The 27,363-nt window shown below is 43.0% G+C and overlaps 1 protein-coding gene across 4 annotated transcripts in view; it reads right to left on the reverse strand.

Annotated features, from left to right (window-relative positions):
- AGAP1 (ArfGAP with GTPase domain, ankyrin repeat and PH domain 1) overlaps positions 1-27,363 on the reverse strand; it is a 680,164-nt gene that overhangs the window by 50,772 nt on the left and 602,029 nt on the right. For all 4 annotated transcript variants that reach the window (XM_084644148.1, XM_084644149.1, XM_084644150.1 and 1 more), the window contains 3 exons: positions 23,030-23,184; positions 20,709-20,799; positions 6,118-6,340 (listed from right to left, as the gene is read on the reverse strand). In XM_084644148.1, coding sequence (XP_084500274.1) covers positions 6,118-6,340; positions 20,709-20,799; positions 23,030-23,184 — 469 coding nt within the window. The remainder of the gene's footprint in view (positions 1-6,117; positions 6,341-20,708; positions 20,800-23,029; positions 23,185-27,363) is intronic.

The raw sequence follows: 27,363 nt of genomic DNA on the forward strand, positions 1-27,363 counted from the left end.
ACTTTCTGGGAAATGGCTTTTCACATATTCTGTGTTTTACTGCTGACCTGCTTACAATTCCATCCTAAAGGACCTGCATATCTCACCCCCTTACACTCTTTCCAGAGAGGACAAATGCATGGGACTCCATTTGTGGCCAGTCAATGATGCTTCCTAACACTGTGGAAGGACTGCTCTTGAAATGATGTCCAGCACTTTCAGCGTCTCCTGGTCCTGTGTGAAAGAGACTGGAGAGAATGTCTTTACTACAGTACTTCCTAAAGCTTCACCTCAATGCTGCCTTGAGCACCCTTACATGATGTACTCTATTTGTGGACCAGAATCAATCATTCTCCCTCCTCCCCCACCCCAAGCCTGCAGGCAGCCACTGGTAGCTTCACATCAGACAAACTATACTATGAAATGGTGAAACCCACGTAGCTCTGTTTTCCTTAACAAATGTATCTTAAAATCAACCTTTCCTTGCATCATATCTTCTGTAAGTAGTAGTATTTTGGGAACCATGCCTGTCAGAGAGAGACAGAGTTTGTGTTTAATTTCTCTTATTTAGCCTTTTTTTTTTTTGGAGGGGGGGGCAATCTCATAGACTTTAAGGTCAGAAGAGACCATTGTGATCATCTCTTGCAGAATGTTTAACCCACCCTTTCAAAGTGAAAAGACAGGGCATCTGTGGACGTGGGGAGCAAAGAAAGCTTTTGGTGGGGCTACAGAGGTTCAAACAGGAGAATTTTAGCAGCTGGGAGGAAAGAGAAGGATGTCCAACTCCTCCATATTCTATATGGGTTCTTATACTGCCCTCATCACCACAATATCTGAGAACCTTGCAGAAGTGCATTAAGTGACATGAGTGACACAACATACATGACTGACATCTGTCATGTTTGTTCTCCCATCCCCTCAGCAGAGGGAGAAGTGTGTGCGGCAACATTTATAAAAAAAGTGAAATATTTATATATATATGCACACACAGAGCTATATGTTTATGTTAGAGCAGGAGTTCTCAAACTTCATTGCATCGCGATCCCCTTCTGACAAAAAAAAAAGTACTATATGACCCCAGAAGGAAGGGGACTGAAGTCTGAGCCTGCTCTAGCCACGCTGCCCCAGGTGGGAAGGCCAAAACCCAAGGGCATCAGCCCAAGGCTGGGGGGAGGGCTGAAAACTGAGCCCCGACATCCAGGGCTGAAGCTGTCGGGCTTGGGCTCGGGCTTCAGCCCCAAGCCCCAATAAGTCTAACGCTAGCCCTGGCGACCCCATTAAAATGGGGTCGTAATCTACTTTGGGGTTCCAACCTACAGTTTAAGAACTGCTGTGTTAGAGAAAGCCAAAGGCAAAAGAAGAGTGCCTTACATTCAGAGCAGAAGGTGATGAGGTTTGTATTCATCCTTCAGTTGTTGCCTGATTTTATGGGAGATTAACAGATAATATGGGTTATAGGCTCGCCATTAATCTGATCAGAAGATAATAAGGTTCCTGTCCCAGAATCAGGCTACACAGAATTTTCCAGGACTCTCAGGATGTCTGACAAGAAAACTCTCACTGAGAACAAAATGCAGCCTTAAGCTTTTTATTGAAATAAATGGAATAGTAATTTAATAGTAATCAAATAATAATCGAATAATCCATCAATTACAAAAGCAGTAATATTGTTGTAGCAGGATATGTGGTATTATATACTATAAAGGTTTCTTGATTAATATACTCACACCCTTCCTTGATAACCTGGTGATAGGAGACAAAAGACCAGCCTTGCCTCTGGCATGCCAAGAGAGCTCGATGGTTCAGGTTTCTCAAGTCTTGAGTGGGAGGTGAAGAACTTAGAAGAAGCTACAGCTAAAAGCTGCTGAAAGACTGTAGAAGCTAACTTAAAGCTTACTTAAAACTATCCATTAAGAACTAACAAGGATGAACTACCAATGAACAAGCTGAACCTACCCAACATGGTGGGTTGCCTCTTTTATAGGGCCTGATCCCTAAGTGCCCTCTTCCCTAAATGCCCTCCTCAAAACTTAATTTCCTCCCTATGAAAACGTTAGGGTTCCCTTACTCTATAGGCTGACATGATCGTGAGTATTAATGACATATTCATAACTATTAGTGACCATTAAGTCACCCTCACCTCTGCTATTTCTGTCCTAACTGGTTGTTTCCATGTCCTTTGTGCTGTACCTGTAAAGTCTGAAAAAGGCCATGAACTTGGGTGGCCTTACCTACCAACTAGCTCTAAACATGCCCATTTATCTATGTTAAAGGTCACAAACATATATACTGTATGCTTTAGCTCATCATCACCCATTTAGGGTAAAGGTCTCAAACATAAGTATGTTCACTTGCCTTAGCTTAACATACAGGATGTTGCCTGTAGGTTCCTTGAGTTACAGCTAACATACTCTAATACAACCATCCAAAATACTCTAATACAAATTGATAAACCCATTATAATAACAAACAACAAACCTATAATATAACAAATGATTAAACTCATAAGAAAAGATATATAAGCAAGCAAGCAGGATAGCCTTATAGGCTACACACTGCTGTGTGAGGTTTCAGAGTAGCAGCCGTGTTAGTCTGTATTCGCAAAAAGAAAAGGAGTACTTGTGGCACCTTAGAGACTAACCAATTTATTTGAGCATAAGCTTTCGTGAGCTACAGCTCACTTCCTCAGATGCATATCGTGGAAACTGCAGCAGGCTTTATATATACACAGAGAATATGAAACAATACCTCCTCCCACCCCACTGTCCTGCTGGTAATAGCTTATCTAAAGTGATCATCAGGTGGGCCATTTCCAGCACAAATCCAGGTTTTCTCACCCTCCACCCCCCCACACAAATTCACTCTCCTGCTGGTGATAGCCCATCCTGCTGTGTGAGTTAGTTCCACAGTCGTGGGCTGGCATCTCTAGAACAGATGAGCTTTACAAGTATGTAGAATGTTCCATTGTGTTAGAGGAATGAAGTTTTCAGCCACGGTCCTCATCCCTTACCTCTCCCCAGCCAATCTACTCCCACCTGTTTTCTAAATGAAACCCAGGACAGTTTACCGTGAAGGGTGGACTGGGAGAAAACACTACTTATCCCTCTGACTCTTTTCTACTGTTTGTTCCCAGTGTTATCCTCTCTTCCTGCATTTCCTAGCATGTGTCTGCAGGCCCTGCTCAGAGGCTAGAGGGGTATGTGGCAAGCAAGAGGGAGTGTGGGTCAGTGGGCGAGGTGAGTGGAGTGGGAAATATGAGAAATTAAGCAGGCCTGTGGGAGAGAGAGGGAGCGAGTGGGATGGGGGAGTGGAGATACTGGTGGGGCCATGAAAGATGAGTGACCATGTTGGGGGTGGAGGACGAATGGGTAAGTGCAGGAGGATGGGAAAGAAGGGAGGCACTAGTGATTCTCTACCCCCTCTGCCCTATGGAGCTTCTATGGCTCACTAGGACGGGGAGCCACTAAGCTGTGAGTGTATGAGCTGCTGGCTCCTCATGTGCCAGCCTACAGATCTCAGGTTCTGGATGGCCTCTGGGCTGTGTGAAGGACCAGTAAGCCTTAGCGTGTGGAGGGGAACTCATGCTATGGCTCAGAGCAGACTGACTTCCCTCCTGCTAGTGGTTTCTCCTTCTGCTTTCAGCCTCCAAACCCCATGATAAAGTCACCCAGCCACTATAACTCATAACATCCAGCTCTCCATCCAGCTCACCCACTTTCCTGCTTACCCCATCCAACCCCATAACCTATCTCATGTCCCACAACAGCACTTTTTCCTCAAGATTCCACGTCCATAGTAGAGTGTCTGGCTGTTGGCTTTCTTTTGTGAAACTCAACTCAGGAGTAACACAACTACTAGGTGAATAATTTGTTATATTTAAAATTCTAGTGTCTAACTTACGTCCAAGAGGTGGTGAGTAAAACTGTGAAACCAAGTATGATTACGATTATTTTACACCAGATGAACCCAATTAAATGTCACAGAACAGCGTTAAACTTCAAACTAGGAGGATTTTAAAATGTTTCTTGTGCAAAAGTTAATAAATATTTTACTAAAGGCCATCAAAAATGCAATTGTCCCATGATGAGTTATTGTTCCAAATTTTGAGAAAAAAACCCATTCATTAACATGTGTAACAGAGGGAAGTTAATAGAGGGAAGGGTAATTAAGTTACTGACAAATATAAAAACAGCTGGAAACTACACTACAAAATACATACAGGAAGGAATTGTGAAGATGCAGGGACAGTTTAAAATAAATTCTAAGTACGGAATATAAAGAGAAAATGCAACCACTCAGCCAAGCCTTAATTCAAACATTGTCAGAGAACTGAATTATTTGATTTCAACACTAGTATTCTCTTTCCATTGAGATCTTTTTTGTGGCATGGGTTTACCAAGACAATTTCTTTCATTTATTATATCCAGCCTTGCAGAAATCTTTAAAAATATTGTGAATTGAAATATTGAGAGTGAAGCCTATCTTTAATATTCGGAATCAATAAATCTTTCCAATGCCTCATTATTAAAGAGCTATAGTCAAACAAAACAGTGTCTTCAGATGAAGTCTAAAGTTATTAGATAATGCTGCTGATTTAATAACAATATTTTAAGTTAGATCTAGTTTAATTTGTGAAATTCTTAATTTATTTGATCTGTGTTACAAATATATGCACACATATACAGGTTCTATGCATATGAACTCCATGTGTATATCTGAGTATGCACATATTTAGATGGACAGTTGTGTATATAAATAGCCAGATTAATACACTGCCTTCATTCTCTAAGATGAACCAAAGGTGGCACCACAAATTCATTTTTCAGTGCAAACGAAATAATGCAGTAAGATATGGTTAACTTTATTACAGTCAACAGGACAAATCTATTTATCTTCTGTAGAAGGAGGCACAGGTATAGATTCAGTTATCCTTTCAGTAAATCTGGTATTGGGTACAATAAACCCCAGAAATGAAGCATATGCATTTAAAATAAAAGGAAAAGTACCCTTCTGTTGTATTCTCTTACCTCCAGGAGGCAAACACTGACATCAAGTGCTAAACCTCCATCAGAATATCTGACACCTGGGGACTAAACGGTGCTCAGATGCAGTCAGTGCGACATGCTAGCCCCCTGGAGTGTGGCACTGTGACAACTGCAACACACGCACTTCTGAAGGCAACTTAAAAGGTTGGACTAGCTGGGCAAGGTAGTCCAGGCTCCTCCTCATGTCTGAAACCTGCTCTACTGATATAGAGACTGCCAGCGGTCACATTGCTTTCGCCAAGCAAGTATTTCTTAATTGTTCAGTGTGATTAACAGCTCTTACATTTAACACCCATCACTGTTAACTTTTCTTTCTGAACCATTTAAACTTTTTTCTAACCCATTTGACACTGATAATATGGATGCAATACAAAAACAACCTTAGTTTTCTTTTAGCATAACAAACCATAGTGAGAGGATCTTCTGTATGCTGACCTAAGATTTGTAGATAAAATATTGTATTAGTTATGGAAAAACATACACTTACCCAATAGACCGACTCCTTTACATACATAAGGAAATTAAGCAGCCTCATTTGGAACAGAACTCTCAAAACAATAAGAGCAATAACGTTATAGCCCCAAGAATTCACAGTTAGGTGTAAAAGAAGACAGCAGTTTTCTGGGTTAGCTTACGATTATGGAAAGCACATTGCTAATTACAGTAAAGTATCCAGAGGTCAGATTTACTGGTTTATCAAAAGCTAAACACACAATACAGTCTAATGAAAATGATGGAACAAAAGTTTGGGAGGCTTAAATTTCCCACCGTTTGAAAGACTTCGAAACTGCTGAGGCAAGTACAAAAGTTACCAAGCTCACTCAATTTTTGGCACTTTTTGGTCAGACTTCACATTTACCTGACATATGCTAAAATGGTGCCTGAAATTTGGCTCCTAGAAGTCCATAAGTAGTAAAAAGTGCTAAGACCCAGCAGGCTCCCCTTGAAGCAAATAGTTTTGAAAATCAGGACATAGATTTAGATGCCTAAATATGTATTTATGTGCCTAGTTTTAGATACTCATTTTTTAAAATTTTAGTCACAGTTTTGATATATGGATGCTTTGTACACAAAAGGGATCAAAATAGCCTACCTTGTGGAGTCTGAAGACGGTTTCATACGTCCCTGGCTACTCTCCTCCCAGACACTGTTTGCTAACTCGTTCCCAATGGATGACATCACCTTGATGAGTTCTATAGGCCAATCATCCAGGTCAAGTGACCGTACACGTGACAAGTGCGTGCCAAGGTTCCGGTGTATACCTGAGCATTCGATACACATGAGGGCTCCCAGATTCAGACTGGCCCAGTCAGGGTCTACAGGAAGATAGACACAAACAATCACTAAAAAAAACAAAACAAAATTCCTTGTGACATATTCTAAACCTCTCTCAGACCTGAAGAACTTATGAATAATGATTTTGGCTGGGGAAGCTAGAGGAGTAATATTCAGGTCTCTTGGTCTCACAGCACTGTTAGGAAGCCTGACAGGAAGTGGAGGCAAAAGTTTGGTCCCTAGGTCTAGCCCTCTCAATGTGACATTCCTCCTACAGACCCTAAATGAGTTGACAAGAAGTAGTGGTGGGCTCAAAGGAAGGCGCATGCAACACTCCAACAGACAAAGGGAACCTGTAATTCTAAAGAGAAAAGAAGCAATAGGGAAGATAAAAAGATGGTAGCAGGTAGCCCAGATGAAGTGGTAGAAAAAGCCACTCCTTGGGTATCTGGAACGACTTGTAGACAATTACTACAAAAGAAAACAGTTACTTGATACAATGTTGCTGTTGCTAACTATATCAACTCCCTTAATAACCATTTATATCATCACCTACTTATGACTTATACATCTAACATGCTGTGGGGTATGGTTCATCTTTAAGATCAGGGAGATAAGTACTAAGATGAAAATGTGCAATTTTTTTTAAGTGTACTAGGAAGAACAATTCTACAGAAAAAAAATTACCGCCCAAAAGACAAGGCTATGAGAAACCTGGCAAAAGCCAAGTAATTCGAAGTCATTTCTCAAGATGTTTCATTTTTGTCACCATGCTATGTTATTTAAATGCAAGTTGTCTGAACCTCTCTTGAACAAACATTAATTTTAACACATGCAATGAAACACTTCCGAGGGAGGATTTTTGGAGGTGCTTTTCTTGATGTCAGATCTTGTCTACCTTTCTTTTCCTGGGAGACACTATGGAGCTCTGAAGAGCTAGTATATCATGATATCAAGCAGGAAAAACCTGGTTCATAGGGCAGGAGATTTTTATTCACACTGTAAATTTTAAACACTGGTCAGAAAATGGGATTTCCTCACTGGTGTAAGAAATTTCCATTTCAATAAGAATGATTTTTTCCTGAATTTTCTGCAACAGAAATTGAACATTTTTCTGCAACTGAAAGCTGCCAAAACCTGAAAATATTTTCTGGTTTTCTGCCAAAAAATTTGGGTTTTGGACAAAAATTCAAATATTTTCAAGGAAGGCAGACACTTTCCATAAATTTTTTTGTTTAATTGAAAACCCAATTTTCCCTTGAAAACTGTTGATGGAAATGTTTTGAACAGCCCTAATAAAGAATTTTTAAAAAAATTAAGTTCAAACAGAAGAACAGAATTATTTGTTAAAGCTTCATTGTCACTCCTAGTCCTTTGATTAAGTGTTGAGAAAGCTCAGTACAAATCTTAGATTTCCAATGAGTCCTGTGAAAATAAGGAAGACAAGACTTGCTATTCCTTTCATGCATTCTTTGTACATCATACAGGATCTACAAAAGGGACAAATTATTTTCCCTCCCTCACCCTCCATTCATCTTTAATAGATAATTTTCATGTCTCAAACAGTACATAGGGGGACTTGTGTAGTATTGAAAGCTAGCTGAAAAGATTAAAAGAAAGTAATTGTTTAAGGTCTAAATTAGTAAGAGAATGTGTGTTAAATTACAATTTACAAACGATTGCAACTTGGAATAAAATCTCTTTCACTGACCTGCCAAAGCCCGAGTTCAGGGTTCTGTGTTTCTCCGCCAACACTGATGATATTGCTAACAGCCAAAGGGGAAATTGCAGGTCCATACTCTATTTTAGGCCTTGTGATACTCAGAAGTGAGGATATATAAAGTTTCTTTTCTGACTACATGAGCAAGCAGAGTGGGAATGTGGATCTATATAGGCAATTATCTCAAAGAACCAAAGTTCTTCAGACATATCTGCACCGAAAGATTATCAAGTAGTAATAAATTATAAAGGAGGTGGTTCTGAGGAGTATTTGTTAAATAAAAATGGCAAGACAGCTCTTCTGTACTGGGCATCATATCAAATAACCAGATTAAGTGAACAAAGGTGCAAAAAAACTGAACAGAACTCCAAATATCAGCATTATATATTTCTGTGACAGTCATATGTCAAGTATGCGGTAAAATTTGCTCGAGACCTAACAGAATATGGCTCAGCATCCTCAAGTTTGGAGTTAAGGCCATAGCAAGATTTAATACACAGTCTCACTCATTTAGAGACTCTCTCTGAGTACAAAAAAAAAAAAGGAGTACTAGTGGCACCTTAAAGACTAACCAATTTATTTGAGCATAAGCTTTCGTGAGCTACAGCTCACTTCATCGGATGCTGTAGCTCACGAAAGCTTATGCTCAAATAAATTGGTTAGTCTCTAAGGTGCCACAAGTCTTCCTTTTCTTTTTGCGAATACAGACTAACACGGCTGCTACTGTGAAACCGCTCTGAGTACAGGTGGACTTCCCTTAGATCTATCCCCACAAGCCACAGACTGTATCCAAGTTGGGCAAATATGTTTGTTCTACAAATGCACTCTCTTTCCTCATCTACACCATGTAATCTAGCCTCCCAGGGTAGTATGTCAGACTTATGAAAAACTATTAGCACGTTTATAGAGTGTTGTAAATGAACAGATGAAACCATCATAGGCCTTGATTCAGCAAAGTACTTAAGCATGTGCTTAACCCTCAATGAAGTAAATGGGATTTAAGCACATATATAAGTGCTTTGCTGAATCAGGGCCTTAGTGAAGAATTTACAGTATTTTCTTATGAAACACTGAGAACCAGTCCTCAGGTCTTGTATCTCTCAGACTCTTCTTTGCAGAAGTGATTGCCTCTAAAAATGTCTCCAGGGTCTGGTGGAAAGGAGAACATTCTGCAAGAAACTCAAAAGGTGGCTTCAGCAGATTTATTTGCACAAAAATTACGTTAAGGAAATATTTAGCTTAGTCTTCTCAGAGACTTTTAATAATTGCACATGCCAAGACTAAAGATCTCTGTGTTGGATCCCTGATGGCAGGATGACAGGAGACTTAGACTGTCTTTGAGCATTGTTAAATTCACCTTCCCTATCCTTTGCTGAAGAAGTATTCATAAGAAATATTTATGAAGAATCTACTTCCACGGACAATGGTAGTAACATCAAAGTAGCATACCAAATTCTAATACAATCAAGAAGTCACTAGAAATCTTTTCAGGACGGTATCCTGAGTTTCAATAGCTAGAAAATATGGCCAGATATGAAGATTACAGATCTTAAGTGAGTAGATATGGACAGACTTAAGAATGAGATGGCTGAGATCCTTGGAAATGACCCCAAGAAAACCAAGGCTGTTGACCTCAGTTCCAACAAGAAAACAAAGAAAGAAACAGGAGTGAATTAAACAATCAATCCATTCCCACAAAGTTTTGCAAGCTTGAAACAAATGGTTTGATTTTTTTCATTCTATGAAAAAAAAGCAATAGTGTTCTTGTTGACCTTTGTTTCAATGTACTCTTCTGAATAATTGTTCTCAAATGAATTTAAAGGCAGACATCAGGAACTGATTGGTGAACGGTATGGAGTTCATCATGTGTGATGCTGTAAAATAAAAATAAGAGCATAGAGAAGCTCTATTCTGAAATTTAACAAAGCAGAAGTGCCACTGACCTTTGCACCTCCAGCATGCCACATGAAAGTGAGTATTTCCCTTGTAATTTCATGTCATGCGTTGCAAAAAAGGTTCATCACTGATACAGAGTTAAAAACATATCTATCAAGTAGAGCTTGATAACTGACAATACACTTGCTGTCTTTTTCAGAAGGTGCAAATCAAAGAGACTTTTTGGACCAAACATGCTTCACTCCCTGTTGATACCGCCAATAATCCTGGGGTTAGAGTATTGTAAAAATACTCAAAACCATTTGTATGGACATGATTGGTTCTCTTCCCCTTTTTGGATACAGCAAGACAATGCTAGAATGAGCCAAAGATCTCTAACTGTTCAAGCAGAGCTATATTTATTGGACGAGCCATTCTTCCCTTTCGTTTTTTCTCCATTATGTCAAAGAGCAAATATGACCTCTGCAGAACTATTGGTATTTCCAGATTAAAAGCTTCAGCACCCGTATAAGAAGTTCTGAAAACTTTTGAAATTCACAAGAGATAATGGTGATACAAATACTTCTGCATCAAGTTGAAGGAGATGCTCAGAGTCATTATCCCTGCCAAGAAGTTCCTCCTTCTCTTCACCTGGAAGAGAACCACTATCAGATTGGTCATCATCTAAAAAAATGGCATTAATACCAAGGTGTTAACTGTCCCAGCTCCTTTGGATTAGATGATTTGCGCTGTGCTGAACTGCTACCACATCCATTCTTCTTCTTTTTTCTTCATTATGATCTTGGAGACTCTAAGCTCACTGGACCCCTGGCTCTCGGGAGCTTCTCTGAAGGCGTTGGACGGGACTCAGATCTATCCTTTGATCTCCCCTTAGGCCTCTTCATGGAAAGAGCCAAAGCACTTTGAGGCACAGACTCAGCTGGGTTTTCCTCAGCAACACTACTTGTCTTATGTGGCTCCTCAAGAAGGAAGTCAAAGCAGGGATTCCAATTCCTTTCATACCCTCTGGGATAAGGCAACACAAGCTGTGCACTGCCACAGCAGTGTCCTTCTGAGACACAGCAAGTACTCTGGTCTGGCAATGACATCTGAGTCATGCAAAAGGTGCAGTGTTTGTGGCCAGCCTTCTGCCCTGGGACAACTAGTCCACCACTCTGTGCTGACATGGGAACAGAATAGAAGGTGTCAAATATAAAGGGAAGGGTAAACACCTTTAAAATCCCTCCTGGCCAGAGGAAAAATCCTTTCACCTGTAAAGGGTTAAGAAGCTAAAGGTAACCTCGCTGGCACTGGACCAAAATAACCAATGAGGAGACAAGATACTTTCAAAAGCTGGGAGGAGGGAGAAAAACAAAGGGTCTGTGTCTGTCTGTGTGATGCTTTTGTCGGGGACAGAACAGGAATGGAGTCTTAGAACTTAGTAAGTAATCTAGCTAGATATGCGTTAGATTATGATTTCTTTAAATGGCTGAGAAAATAATAGAATGAATATTCCTGTCTGTGTGTCTTTTTTGTAACTGAATTTCTTTTTACCAAGACCTTCCCCAGGAAGTGGGGTGCAAGGCTTGGGAGGATTTTGGGGGGAAAGATGTTTCCAAACAATGTTTTCCCAATAAACCCAGATAAACGTTTGGTGGTGGCAGTGGAAGTCCAAGGGCAAAGGGTAAAATAGTTTGTACCTTGGGGAAGTTTTAACCTAAGCTGGTAAAAGTAAGCTTGGGGGGTTTTCATGCAGGTCCCCACAGTACACATCTGTACTGGGGAAGGTTTGGTAAAAATCCTCACCAATTTGCATAGGTGACCACAGACCCAAACCCTTGGATCTTAGAACAATGAAAAAAGCATTCAGTTCTTGAAAAGAAACATTTTAATAGAAGAAACAGTAAAAAGGATCACCTCTGTAAAATCAGGATTGTAAATACCTTACAGGGTAATTAGATTCAAAATATAGAGAATCCCTCTAGGCAAAACCTTCAGTTACAAAAAAGACATACAGACAGGAATATTCATTCTATTCAGCACAGCTTATTTTCTCAGCCATTTAAAGAAATCATAATCTAACGCATATCTAGCTAGATTACTTACTAAATTCTAAGACTCCATTCCTGTTCTGTCCCCGGCAAAAGCATCACACAGACGGACACAGACCCTTTGTTTTTCTCCCTCCTCCCAGCTTTTGAAAGTATCTTGTCTCCTCATTGGTCATTTTGGTCCGGTGCCAGCGAGGCTACCTTTAGCTTCTTAACCCTTTACAGGTGAAAGGATTTTTCCTCTGGCCAGGAGGGATTTTAAAGGTGTTTACCCTTCCCTTTATATTTATGACAGAAGGGCGCTGATAAAACCTAAGTCCAAAGCTGCTAAAGAGCCAGGCTGATGGAACCAAGCAATGACTATTCTTAACCAATAAAACAACACAAAAGTAGTAACACCAATAGAACCTACATCACTAAAACGAGCTGCTAACAAGGTAACTGATGAGAACATTGAAAAAACAGGATGAATGAGGATTCTGATCATGAAGCTGTTGATGGTAGTTGAAAGGAATTGAAGGCTGGCTGCGGGATGCAATCTCTTATGTATCCCATTGCTTCTGAATATTTGGATTTGTGAGGGTGCAGACTTGGCCTGTAATGGCCATTGCTTTCCAAAGTGTTCTGAGCTCTAATGTTTGGAGTGCATACATGCAGAAGTGGGAACCTACAAAAGCAAGGCTTGAAGAAAGAGACCGTGGCAGGCCCAGGAAGGCAAAATGCTGTTTAAAAGATGCTCTCTCAGAATGCATGCTTGAAGAATACCTTTTCAAAATAAAAGCTTCACATTTAATGGTGACCTTGAAATTGAGACTTTTAGCCACTTGCCCCTCCCACAGAACTTCTGAGCTAAGCCTTTGAGTACACTAATAACTGACTGGTTGAACCTTAGCAGCAAGGTCTAGGAGGTAGACCTGTGAAGGTATCATATATCCCCTTCCAGCCTGTTCTGGGCAACTGGAGTGAGGTTTTAGTGAAATCCTATAAAGTAAAAGACAGGAGCAGGAAAATAGAATTTCACAATGTAGTTTACTGACCTACAGTAGTATTCTGAATGAACAAAATACATATTTAGGCGGTTTCTCAGCATTCCTATAGAAATGAGCTATTTTTGTATGTATATTTTATATATTTCACTTGAGCTCTATCAGTCGCTGAGTAAATCTCAACGTTGATAACCATAATAATAGGAAAGATGTTTTAATAAACAATTGTTTTAGTCCGTCTATGATGGAATATATCCTAAAGCAACAAACCCATTAGTTTATCATATATAGTCTTTTTTTGGATTACCGGCTTATAAAATGTAAAGTCCCTATGAAAAGTATCTGTAAAATTTACATCAAAGACCTGTGCAGAGCAGGTCAATGCACTGCCTTGACGGTACCTAAATTAGGGTCCAGAGCTCTAGTACTCAGTGTCCAAGACAATTAGGCCAACACTACACAACCAGCATGCTCAGCTCCTGGGGGGATGGAGCAACTGGCATTACTCTTGACCCACTCTCAACAACCTATGAATATTTGATAGATTTCAATGGAAGTAATGTCAAACCTTCCTTAATTGCAAGGAGGCGTTGGTATGAACTGGGCCCTCTGAAGGGGCAATGAAAGGGAGAAAACAAAGAGGATCTTAGTAGACTCTACTCACATTTTTAAAAGGTAAAAAATTTCTTTCTAAAGCAACAGGGACATTTAAATGTTTTCTTTATACATTATCTTTCTATTCTAAATGCCCAGTAGTCTTTTGATACCCACATTCCCTCCAAGTCAAGTGAGGAAGAAGCAGGTTGATAGGATAGGGTTATGGTGAGTTTCTTGGTGAGTTATTGAGATCAATTTTATTGGTCATTATATGGACAGTGAATTAAGTGTGTGAAAGCTTCTGCATTACTGTATGAATTGTTTTAAGTCTAGGGAAGGTGCTAAAAAGATTTAAGTAGATAACTACATAGACAAGTTTATAAAACAACGTGTCTATAAAATATCAGTTTTAAGATAAAAGAACAAAAAAGCAACAGAAATTACTAAATTTTCATTTTTGGTCCTTGTACAATTAAAAAAATGAGTATGATTTTCAAACGTAAAAGAAATAAGGATTTTCAAATACCCTTTCGTCCTATTTCTCCAATTGACTGTTTCTCAGCTGGGACCTTGTATTGTTAAGTTTTAGCCCTGAGCTAATTTTTATAGCTGACTTATAAACCCCTAGAAGCAGGGGTAATAAAGAGTAGTGAGAAAAGACAGTTACCTTTTCCGTAACTGGTGTTCTTCGAGATGTGTTGCTCATGTCTATTCCACAATAGGTGTGCGTGCTCGCCATGTCCACCGGTGCTGGAAGTTCTTCCCCTAGCAGTACCCATGTGGGGAGTGCCCCCCCGCAACACCTGGAGTGGCGCCTGCCTGGTGCGGTATAAGGGGGGCTGTGCTCCCTCCACCCTCAGTTCCGTCTTGTTAGACAACTCCGACAGAGGAGAAGGAGGGTGGGATGTGGAATAGACAAGAGCAACACATCTCGAAGAACACCAGTTACGGAAAAGGTAACTGTCTTTTCTTCTTCGAGTGATTGTTCATGTGTATTCCACAATAGGTGATTCCAAACTATATCTGTTGGAGGTGGGTAGGAGTTCACAAGTTCACGGGATGGAGTACTGCCCTGCCGAACCCAGCATCATCCCTGGCCTGGGAGACAATTGCATAGTGCGAAGTGAACGTGTGAACTGAAGACACATGGCAGCCCTACAAATGTCCTGGATGGGGATGTGGGCCACGAAGGCAGCTCGTAACAGGAACGGATGCACAAAGTGATCCACTTAGAAAGCTGCTGAGTGGAAATTGGCTGACCCTTTGCACGCTCAGCCGAGGCAACGAACAGTTGCAAAGACTTGCTGAATGGCTTCGTCCGCTCAAGGTAGAAAGCCAGAGCTCACCTCATATGGAGCATGTGGAGACGGCGTTCCTCACTAGTCATGTGAGGCTTGGGGCAGAGGACTGGCAGAAAAATGTCCTGACCCATGTGGTAGGCGGAGACCACCTTAGGGAGGAACGCGGGGTGTGGGCGGAGCTGGACCTTGTCCTTATGAAAAACCATATACGGTGGTTCAGAGGTTAGGGCCCTGAGCTCCGAGACCCGCCTGGCAGACGTGATAGCTACCAGGAAGGCCACTTTCCATGAGAGGTGAGACCAGGAACACGTGGCCAGTGGTTCAAACAGGGCCCCTGTGAGATGAGCTAGCACCAGGTTTAGTCCCACTGTGGAACCAGGGGCTTGGAATATGGGTAGAGACGGTCCAAACTCTTAAGGGCCCGGCCAGTCATACCATGGGAAAACACTGTGTGCCCTTACACCAGGGGATGAAAGGCCAATATGGCCACCAAGTGTACCCTGACTGACGAGGGCGCCAGTCCCTGGGCCCTCAGGTGGAGGAGGTAATCAAGGATAAGCTGGATTGGGGAGGCCATCGGGGAAACACCCTGGCCTGCCGCCCACCTCGAAAAACAAGACCACTTTGCCACATAGGAGCGGCGAGTGGAGGGCCGTCTACTTTCAAGGACGATGCACTGAACCTGTTCTGAGCATGTCCTTTCCTCGCCACCTAGCCACTCAGCAGCCACACCGTGAGGTGAAGTGTTGCTATGTTGGGATGCAGGAGGGGGCCCTGGCCCTGAGAGAGCAGGTCCTGGCGGAGCGGGAACTGCCATGGGGGAGCTACTGCCAGCCCCGAGAGGGTCCCGTACCAGTGCTGCCTGGTCCACGCTGGGACAATGAGGACCCCCCTGGCTTTGTCTGTCTTTATTTTCTCCAGGGCCCTGCTGATCAGAGGGAACGGGGGAAAGGTGTAGAAGAGCTGGCCTGACCAGGACAGGGTAAAGGCACTTGAGATAGCGCCCCTCCCTGGAGCAGAACCAGGGGCATCGTCAGTTCTGCCAGGTCGCAAATAGGTCCACCTGGGGAGTACCCCACCTTTGGAAGAGCTGGTGAGCCACTTCCAGGTGTAGAGACCACTTGTGCTGAGAGGAAAAATTCCTGCTCAAGCGAGCCGCCCTCACATTCCAGGCCCCCAGCAGGTGGAAGGCTTTTAGGTAAATGTCGTGGGCTATACAGAAGTCCCACAGACTGAGGGCTTTGTGGCAGAGGATCGGGCCCCACCTTGCCTATTGATATAGAATATCTAGGCCGTGTTGTCCGTGAGGACCCTGACTACCTTGCCCTCCAGGTGCGAGCGGAAGGCCATACACGTCAGTCGCACTGCCCTGAGTTCCTTGACGTTTATATGTAAGGTCAGGTCTTGAGCCGACCACAGGCCTTGGGTTTGAAAGTTCCCCACATGGCCTCCTGAACCCAGGTCTGACGCGTTGGACACCAGCTCCAATGACAGGCCCCGGTCCCTGAACGGGACCCCTTGGAGCATGTTGTTTGGGTGGACCGCCACTCCAGGGAGGTGATCACCGAGTTCGGCATGGTGAGGACTTTGTCCATTCTGACAGTGGCCTGGGAGAACTGCGAAGCCAGCAAGAGCTGGAGGGGCCTCATTCTGAGTCTGGTGTGACGGACCACATATATGCACGCAGACGTGACCCAGCAGTTGCAGGCAAGCCCTGGCTGTTGTCACCGGGAACCGTGTGACCAAGTCGATGAGCCCTTTCAGGGTCTCGAACCTGTCTGGTGGGAGAGAGGCCCTAGCCGACATTGCGTCCAGTAGTGTCCCGATAAACTCTATGCGTTGGACCGGGACTAATGTGGACTTGGCGTTGTTTATCAACAGGCCCAGGGCAGTACATGTGGACAAGAGGAGTGCCACATGATCCCTCACCTGAGACCGGGAGGTGCCTTTGACTAGCCAGTCGTCCAGACATGGGAATATTTGGACCCCCTGGCCTCTGAGGTAAGCCGCTACCACCACCATACACTTAGTATAGACCCTGGGGGCAAACAGTAGCACCGTGAATTGGTAGTGACTCAGTCCTACCACGAAACGGAGGAAGCGTCTGTGCCTCTCGAATATGTGGATGTGGAATTACGCATCCTGTAGATTGAGGGCACTCTACCAGTCCCCGGGATCCAGGGAGGGGATGATGGAAGCCAAGGAAACCATGGGGAACTTGAGTTTCACCATGTAGTGGTTTAGGCCTTGCAGGTCCATGATGGACCTGAGCCACCCTTTGGCCTTCGGGATAAGGAAATATCGGGTGTGATACTCCTTGCCCAGGAACTCCTTGGCACCGCCTCTATAGCTCCTAGGTCCAGGAGCCGCCCCACCTCCTGCTCGAGCAGAGCCTCGTGAGAGGGGTCCCCCAGGAGGGACGGGGCAGATGGCAGTTGGGCAGGGAGGAGGTAAACTGAAGGGTGTAACCTCAGGAGATGGTTGTTGAGGACCCACTGCTCTGAGGTGAGCCGCGACCATTCTGGGAGGAAAACACACAACCGATTGGAGAAAGGGAACTTTATTGGGGGCAGGTCCCTGCTGAGAACTGGTGGGGTACCCCCGAGCGCCCTGTCAAAAACACCTTTTGCCTGCCTGCTTGACCTTAGCAGTCTCAGGCTGGGGGGCAGGCTGCGATTGCCATTGCGGGCGCTTTCTGTAGTCCCACTGCTTTTTGTGGGCAGCCTCGTACTTCAGGAGGACAGCCTGGGTGGGAGCCTGCTGCAGCTTGAACTTGGGTTTTGCTGGAGGAGGGACATAGAGGCCCAAGGTCTGGAGGGTCATGCGGGAGTCTTTCATGCCATGCAGCCTTTTGTCTGTTTCCGCAGCAAACAGAGCCTTCCCGTCAAAAGGGAGATCCTGCATTGACGACTGCGCTTCCCTGGAGAGCCGAGAGAGCAGAAGCCATGATGCCTGTCTCATGGACACCACTAAGGCCATGGACCGTGCGGCCGTGTCCGCTGCATCCGAAGCGGCCTACAGGGATGCCCTTGCAGCCGCCATCCCTTCCTCCACGAGTGCCTTAAACTCCTTCTTATCGCGTTCCCGGAGAGAGTCCTCAAACTTGGGGAGAGATTCCCAGAGGTTAAACTCATAGTGACCCAGGAGAACCTAATGGTTTGCTACTCATAGCTGAAAGCTTGACGACGAATAAACTTTTCTCCCAAAAGTATCCAGCCTCCAAGAGTCTTTGTTCTTGGGGTTTAGGGCTGGTTTGCTCCTGCTGCTCCCTGTGGTTGACCGACTCGACCACCAAGGAGTTGGGCACCGGGTGGGTATACAGATACTCGTGTCCCTTCATGGGTACAAAGTACTTGTGCTCTGCCTTTTTAGAGATGGGAGCCAACGAGGCTGGTGTTTGCCACAGGGCATTTGAAATTCTTGCTACCTCTTCATGGAGCAGCAAGGCCACCCTGCCTGGTGCTGAAGGGGACAGCACATTGAAAAGGGAGTCTGAGGGCTCTTCCATCTCCTCAGCGTGGAAGTGGAGGCTTGCTTCCACCCTTTTTTGGAGGTCTGGGTGGGCCCGGTAGTCCTCCTGTGTGACGGAGGAGGGTGGGGAGGCAATCAGCTCCTCCGGATGGGACGAGGTCAGTGAGGTGCTTTGGGTGTTATCAGGCACTGGAGGATCCACCACCTGGTCGGACTCCAGGCACGATTCCGAGGACACAGGTCCCACCAACCTTTTTTCTGGTGGTCTAAAGATGGACGCCGACGGTGCTTCTGAGGCCCCGGCCACTGAGTGAGCCCCCACCGGGGGCCATGGTGCCCACTGGGTTGGCCACGACGCTTGGTGCCATTGCGCTTGCTGAGGCACCGGCGGGGCTGGCGGTTCGGGCTGGCTAGCTTGGCCTGTAGACGGGCGGCTGTGAGGGGAGGCCAGGCTGGCGTATGATCCGCTGCTGCCTCTGGACCGGGAGAATCAGCAGTACTGGGATCTATGTAGGCCACAGGACCACGATCTTGATGAGGAGGAGCGGCACTGACGGTAGTAGCTGCTCCGCGAACGGCCTCGACGGGCAGCTCCGCATTGGCGAGACGCCGGCGATTGAAGCCCGGGGCTACGGTGCCTTGGTGGAGACTTGTAATGGGAGTCTGAACGGGAATGGCGTCGACGATCGTGCCACGACCGACTGTGGTATCTCCTGCGAGACGAGGACTGTTGGCGACATCTGCTACGGTCCTGCTTCGCGAAGACGAGTAGTGCCGGGACCCATCAGGACAGTCTGGCCGGCGTCGAAGGTGATCTACATGGACTGAGCCCTGAACAGTTGCTGGGCGGTGAGCGTTGTCGGGAACGTTCCCTTGACCGAGACCGGAACTGGGCCAGTGGTGACTGCAGTGATCCCAGCGGCGGCTTGCCTCTGGAATGTGGGACCAACATCGGTGGAGCTCCGGGCACCGGCATGGACATGATGTCCCTGGCTGCCTGGAGGGCTTTGGGCGTAGATGGCATCTGGAGAGGCCTGCTCCGAAGGGGCCGGGCTACTCCTCTCAACATGAGTTGGATGCCAAGGGCCCGATGGGGATCGAGGACTACCCGACATGGCCGCAGCCTCTGTCCCAGACTTCCTTTGGTGCCGTTGTGAAGAGGGAGTCTTTCCGGTCCTCTTGGCGTGCCCCGTGGACAGGGAATGGTGCTGACTGGACGATGGGACCAGAGGGTCTCTGTGTACCGATGCCACGGTGCTAGGTACTGGTTCGGAGCAGCCTTCCGGTGTCGGGGCCAGCACCGACTCCATCAGGATGGCCCGGAGCCTAATGTCCCTTTCTTTTTTAGTCCGGGGCTTGAAAGACTTGCAGATCTTGCACTGATATGGGTTTCTCCCAAGCAGTGCAGACAATCCGCATGCAGGTTGCTCCTTGGCATTGAGCGCCTACAAGAGCCGCACGACTTCAAGCCTGGGGCGTGGGGCATGCCCCGGCCCAGGCTCAATGACTAACTAAACTAACTGAATTAGCTTACGGACTACAGGTTAGCAAACGAAGATTTCTGGGGACGAGCTGCAGCAAAGCTGGAACTGAGCAGTTCCGATGCACCTTCACTGGCGGCAAGAAGGAACTGAGAGTGGGGGAGTGCAGCCCCCCTTATACCGTGCAAGGCATTTGCTGCTCCAGGGGTCGCGGGGTGGGGGGGAGGGGGCGGCGGGAAGCTCCCCCTACGGGTACTGCTAGGGGAAAAACTTCCGGCACTGGTGCACGTGGCAAGCATGCACACTTTATTGTGGAATACACATAAGCAATCACTCAAAGAAGAACAGCACCTCCGAAATTAAACTGGCCAATCCTTTGCTAACTGTTAGTCCGTATATTTAAAAAGAATTCAGAATAAAAAAAAGCACTAAGGGAAGGAAATACAGAATCAATTTTGTAGCATTCCACTGCTAGAGAATGCTTTATTCTCCTCTGTCAGCAATATGAGAAAAGCAGAAAGCTCAAGCAAAGCTTTACATGTCTAACAACACTGTTAGGTCACCTGATTTTTTCCCCTTCTTGGAGGACAACGGTAGCATCTTATGTTGAAAAGAAACACGAAACAAACCCATTTTTTCCTCAACTTCAAAGACAAAACGTATGACCTCATGTTTAATGTGACAGATGAAATACTGGTGAAAAATCAGGGCTTATTATAACATAGCACATATTAATAACAAATTAATGTGAAGTAAACCTGATGAATCAACCTTCATAACGAACACCAAGCTTGCAAAGGTATGTGGAATACAATACCAAGAGGGAAAGAATCAGAACAAGTGTTCACGTAACCCTGGACCAAAGAGAATGCGTAAGCTTTATAAAGCCAAGGATAACAGTCCTTCTGTAGCAATGGCTATACTTACCTTGTGCCTCACAGTCCACACAGTGAGAATTGCCTCTGATGTTTCTTATTGACTGAAGGGCCATGGCCTCATTCTGACTTGTCAGTCGGGACTGTGTATATTTAAAGAAACACACACACAAGAAATAAGAACCCAATGAAAAGGTTTAGACAACACAATTGTCAGCAATGTGAAAAGCAAAAAAATAAAAAATAAAAAATAAAAAAAAAGTTCAGATCAGGGTTGAATGAACATGATCAGGGAATTTGACATCTTTAGTTTGCTTCTCAAAGAGTTGATCCTTTGGCATCTTTAAGTACTGCAGCTCAGTGCCTGACGAGCACAGCTACCCATTTTCATCCATATTTCTGACAGCTCAAACTTTTATTGAAGCTCCCTGCATAGAACACAGGAAGTCTGTGCATTTATGAGATATTGGACTGGACTATGACCAATAATGGGATTGTGTAGAGGAAAGCTGAGCTGAAAAATGAAGCATAGCATTCATGATCACATGTAAAGTACTTTTTGGAGATAAATTATATAACATTATTTATACCCCCCCTCCTTTTTTTTGCTGGTATGTATGCTTGTGTACTTGAAGACTAAGAGATGGTCTGCAAAGGAAGCTGAACTGAAAGCCTTTTATCATCAAAAGATCAGATTTTATCAGATGGCTACAATGGGTGTTTCTTTCCACTGTGGCCTGCCCATAACCTCTACTTTGACCTGGAGAGACAATTGCCCATGTAGAGGTAGCTCGGCCTCAAAACCAGCTAAATCTTGCAATCTCTCCTAGGCAAAAAGTGTTAACTGCATCAAATTATTGCCACTGAATTAAATGAGAGCTCGATCAAATCATATATAAGATAGTTTCAGATATATACGTCTGCTCTGTCAACAGGACACTGAGTTCTGAGATAATCTAATTCATCTCACTTTTGCCTTCCAAGTGCTTCTTGAGCCCTAGTTCCAGAGGTGAATGATAAAAACTTCTCCCAGAAAACCTTGCAAGAAAACCTCCATACAAATATAACTTTTAAGTGTTTTTTTTAAAAAAGACTCTTGCCTTTATATAACCAAAATGTAATTCTCTCTTCAGTTACTGTGTGTTAAATATTCAAACCAGCATTCTTTACTTCCTATTACATTAACATTTTGTATTAATGTTTGCAGCCTAATTTCCATTGTCATCTTGTTATAATGTACTGATCTCAATGAAGACAGGCCACAGAGAAATAAATAGGCAGTGATTTTTCTCCACCTCAGATATAAAAAGTCAATTTTTTAAAAAATGGGAAGTAAATTACATTACAATGATAATTACTGTGGTCTGGTTTACCCTGATTATACAGGTAATAAAAAAAGCAGTCATGTCAAAATATAGGTCCCGTTCTTAACAACAAAACAGAATATAAATCATTGCAGAAGTTTCTTTACATAGATAGCAAAAGGATCTACAGGTCTATGAAAAGAATCTCCTCGCTCACCTCTTGTTTTCTAGTTATTAAACGTTTGAAAAATCAAGAGGTTCAAGAATAGCAAACTGTCAGCCCTCTACAGAAAGAAACTGTTTGGGTTGGGGGGAGGTATCAGAGTTTACAATAAATTGTTTTGCAGAGAAAGCAGAAGAAATTGCTTGTGCCAAATATGAATGTGATGGGGGAAGCCTATCCCCAGGACACCACGAAAAGGACCATGCTTTTGCTTCCTGATTGGTTTCCCCTGAGACTGGCCTATTAGCAAAACCACAAAGAATAAATTACATTTAATTAAAGGAAAGAAAAACTACACAGTAGCTTCAGAAAAACAATTGATCGTTACTTTTGAAATGTGTACCACCTTATACACAAGTCTGCTCCTACTCACAGGAATAGCAGTGCACATTACTATTAAGTAATCCAGAGCATTTGATGGAACATTGCCATGGAGAAGCCCAGTAGCATCCAGTAGAGACTTAGCTTGTAAATAAGCTGTTCTTTTCTCAGCCCTTAGAGGCTTTCCCATAGACTTCCCCACCAAAATACAGTTTGTATTGTTAAAGCAAGTGATCCAACTAAAAGAGTATTCTACATCTAAAACGATGAGAGATGGAAAGGCAAAAAAAATTAAATAATTTTAATTATTTAAATATAAAATCAGAATGTGTAACGGGATAAAATGTTTCATATTGAATTATTTCGGAGGCATACAAGTTTGCATGGTTTACTTTTCCTTAGCTGTGTCCAACAAGTACATGAACCTTGCGGAATATGTTTACTTTTCACAATACCCTAGATCCTCAATTATCTCTAATGATCAATGGCCCTTGCTCACTTTCAGTGTGATGTTGTGCACCTTACCTTATTCTTACTGCTCTCACATGACTGTAAACTGGCCAGGATCTGACTCTCTATGGCTTGTACCCACGCATCTCTTTCTTCATATGTAGTTGCTTCAAAGTGCCACGTCTGGCCGGTGAGGGAAACGATAATAAACTCAAAGTTTTCTTCTTGTTCTGAAAAACAGCAGTGGGATGAACAGTTTACATTTTATGAAACCAGCAATCAATTCTAAAAACTGTCTTTTACTTGGACAGAACCTCTATGGTGTTACACTCAAAGGCAAGTTTGGACATCTGATTCTAATCCAAACACATCTCTCCTCTCGTGAAGCATCACGCTTTGCCAGCAAATGCCTCAAAGATTTTGTAGTTTTTTATTGGTTGTTTCCTGGCTTCATAACTTTATTTTATGAGGATGAAGTACCAACTATTTTAGGGAGACCTGCAAATTTTAGTAAAAACCCCCAGCCTATATTCTGTTAACCTTCAGAGCTATCTAAGAACCAATATTTGAAGTAAAATCAGTCTAATGTAAAATCTGCTGAAGCACTTAGAAAAATAACTTATGATGAATGTTCTACCAAATAAAAAATGTATAATACAAATCCTCTGGAGTAAATTTTTCTCTTGTGTATATGTTACATGTATGTATCATATACAATATACATCATACATTTTAAGTGCACATGCACACAGCTGATAACTGTCTTGAATAATATCTTTTCCCCACAGCTCAAAAAAATTGCAATACAGGATTAATATTAGTCCAATATTAATTACAGGATTAATATTAGTCCAATACTTTCTTCTCAGCAGCTCAGGGAGACTAAAGGAGCCGTGAAAATGATTTGAGGAGCCAACAGAAAGGGTCAATGGAATATCCAAGGATAACAGGAACATAAGAAAAATACTTCAGGGCCAGGGGAACAAACACAGTGTAAGAAAGTATCAGCGATATTGCAGGGTTGGACACACAGATTCCAAACACACTTGGGACACCCAAAGACAAATAAAAAAAGTTCAAGGAAGCTGAAAAAAGCTCAAGGAATCATGGAACAACTAGAATAAGAGAGTATAATGTACCAGTGAACAAAAAGTATAATGGGTTTGCTTTAGAGAGGGATTTTATGTTCACTTGTCTGCCAACGACTTACACATTTACAGCCAAGAAACTTTTGCATTATTTTGTCATTCATAAACATGTACAGATAAATGACAAGTCTAAAAATTAGTCCATTTAAATATAGCTCTACTGCTGACTGGAAATCATTCCTTCAATCTCTGGGGCAACACTTTTCCCCCAATAAACTCAAACTCCAGTCCACAGGCCGAGTGTCCACTCATGTAAATTGGTGGAGCGCCACTAACTTCATTACAGCTTTGCCAATTAAAAATCAGTAGATAATTTGGCCCCAAATTTAAGATGCCCAGGGTTCACTTTTACTTAAATGACGTGTCCAGGACAGGTCAGGCCCAGCCTGGCTCAAAGAAGAGATCTATCAAAGGCTGGACAAAAGGTTCCCTCAGGCGCAAGTCAGCTTTGAGATAAGGCCTGTGATTGCAAGGGGAAGAGAATGCAAACATTATATTGTGGTGAATCAGGACACCTCAAGTTGGCCTTTTAAATCAAAACATAGAAGGGTAAAAAAACCCAGCAAAGGCTTATGAAAGCCATGGCTGTTTGGCAGGCTCATTTTTGTAACCAGCTGCGGCTTTTAGAAGTACTCCCCTGGGGCTGGCCCACAGTTTGAATTATATGTTGCAATTATTGATCAGGACGCCACATCAGTGAATTACAAGGAGTCCCAACTTTGTGATTCATTGGTTTGGCATCAAAATATTGTGAATTACAACTTTTAAAAACATGATTAAAAAAAAGAGAGAGAGATACAGTCCCTCCTATCCACGCAAAACAATGATATACTGTTTAACCAACAGGAAAATCACAAGGGATCACTACTTTACACTACAACATACATTACATAATAATACACTATCTGTTTTCCCCTACTCCCCCCAAAAACAGTGTAGCTGGAGACCACCACCAAGGAACCGCAGGAATCATGTGACACCATGCCCCCTCTTGTCACTGGGCTCCAAGAAAATAAAATATTCTAAGGCAGAATCTGCTCTTGAGCAGACGCAGCCAGCATGAGCAGACACTGATATAGTCCTGAGAGAGCTTTCTGCTGCTTTTACTCTGAACATTCTTTCCCCTTTGGTGACTGGCTGCTTATTCCAACCCCTCCTCCATGCACCTTCCCTTCCTCTGACTTCTCCTGCCACCACTTATCTTCCACACTCCATCTGTTCTTTTATTAACTCTTCTAGCAGAATCTTCCCACCTCTAAAAAGTTAACAAACAAAAATCCAAAATAAAAAAATCATGGAACTAACATGGCGCTAGGAAACCACAACATTATGCACACTGCTTGCTCGTTATATCCCTTGCCTCTCACCTTTTTTTGTCTTGCTTATTTTGATTGTAAGCAATTTGGGGCAGGGATTGTCTCTTACTCTGTGGCTATGTCTTCACTACCAAACAGGTGACATTTTTACAACAAGATAACTAGCATGTATTAGCTATCCTGCTGTAAAACCCTAGTGGAGACAAGATGCCTGTAGTTTTTACCACGAGGTAGCTAGGTGAGGTCAGCATTCTCTCCTGACTATGGTTGACCTCACAGTAAAAACTACAGATGCTGTGTCTCCTCTAGGATTTGACAGCAGAATAGCTAAAGCGCATTAATTATTCGGTGGTAAAAAAAAGCCCTTTTTTAGCAGTGAAGACACCTCCTGTGTCTTCCATCTCTGTGTGCTCAACACAATGGGGCTCCAATTTCAGATGGGTCTAGGCTCTACCATCATCACAAATAACAATTAATTTACATAAATACTGGAAGGAAGACTTCATAATCTACACATGTGGTGCCATATAACTTCAGTGGGAATTTGCCCAAGGAATGAGTAAGAACTGAAAATGAGCTCAAGAATTGACCCAGAGAACTGTAAGGGCCAAGAGCAACAGTTTTTCTCCTTAATTTGAGCCCTGATCCTACAAATATTCACTAATGCGGAGTAGTCTTATTGACTTCAGCAGGCTTACTCAAGTGAGTAAAGTTATGCATGAATGAAAGCATGTAAAGGATCTGAAATCCAGCCACATTTAACAGTAGCTCTCATCAGGGTTTATTTATTTAAACTTTCTGTAAGAAGATTCAACTCGGCAACCTCCTAGTTGGACATCGATATAACTACTCCTATGCCAAAACAAGATGTGTAATGCCAAAATACATAGCCAGATTCATGTTACATAAAATACTATAGTTAAACCATGGATTTACTTCTCACAGATCTTAGTGACATCCAAATCTTGTGATTATGTCATCCAAACTGCTTTCTTGAATTATTAGATCGTTGTTCACATCTACGATGTATAATCTCTATCAAAACTAAAGTTACATTAACAAAATAAGTTATCTTACAAGTGCTGTTGAGGGGGAAGAGAGCCAGAACAAAAAATGTGGAAGGCTAGTTTAAAAAGAGAAAGGGAAGGATCCAGCCCCTGTTTTAGCAGCTTCCTGTATTAAGGAGTCCAACTTTGAGAGTTTATCATTACTACTCTTTTTAATGGTCTCTAAGGGATTAATAGGACTTTCCTTCAAACATGCAAGTATTGAAGAATTTCTATAGGCCCAGTGGCACCACCTCTGCCACTTAAGAAAAACCTCCTGGTGTATATCCTATAAATAGGCTCCCATATATTTGTACAAGAGAAATATATCTGCTCAGCTACAATATGTGTTGTCAGAGAAGTGAGAAGCAACAGCATATGGCAAAATTTTCAGTATTGCCCCTTTCAAAATGAAAAAATGCACTGAGTGCATTGGCACTGAGGCAACTCCTTTGCTAAGCATACAGAAGGTCCTGTGAAGATCCAAGAGATCTTCATAGAAAAATAAAATACGAGGAGCATAATGATAAAGAGGGGAAACCCCCTCATACTTAAGAAAGGATTGATTTTTGAACACATATACAAGTTATGAGAACTGTGTGGAGAATGATCCTATTTGTAATTCAACTATATTTTAAGTTGGTATGGATTTGGGAAGTCTCTGCTAATTGCTTGGTGACTCAGATGAAAATTAAAAAAATGTTTGATTAAATTCTCTTACCTTTCATTGCTTATATCCTATATCATACTATGGCTAGAGAAGCTAACTTCGTAAGTGGGAACAAGGGATTTGGGATTAGGAATAAATTCAGCAATTCAGCCAGTTTTATATCCAGTAAAATTTGGCATCAACACTTGATCATGTTTAGGCACTTTATCTGGTTTTCTGACAGAGCCAA

This window comes from Lepidochelys olivacea, assembly GCF_965140295.1.
Source record: "Lepidochelys olivacea isolate rLepOli2 genome assembly, chromosome: 11".
NCBI lineage: Eukaryota > Metazoa > Chordata > Testudines > Cheloniidae > Lepidochelys > Lepidochelys olivacea.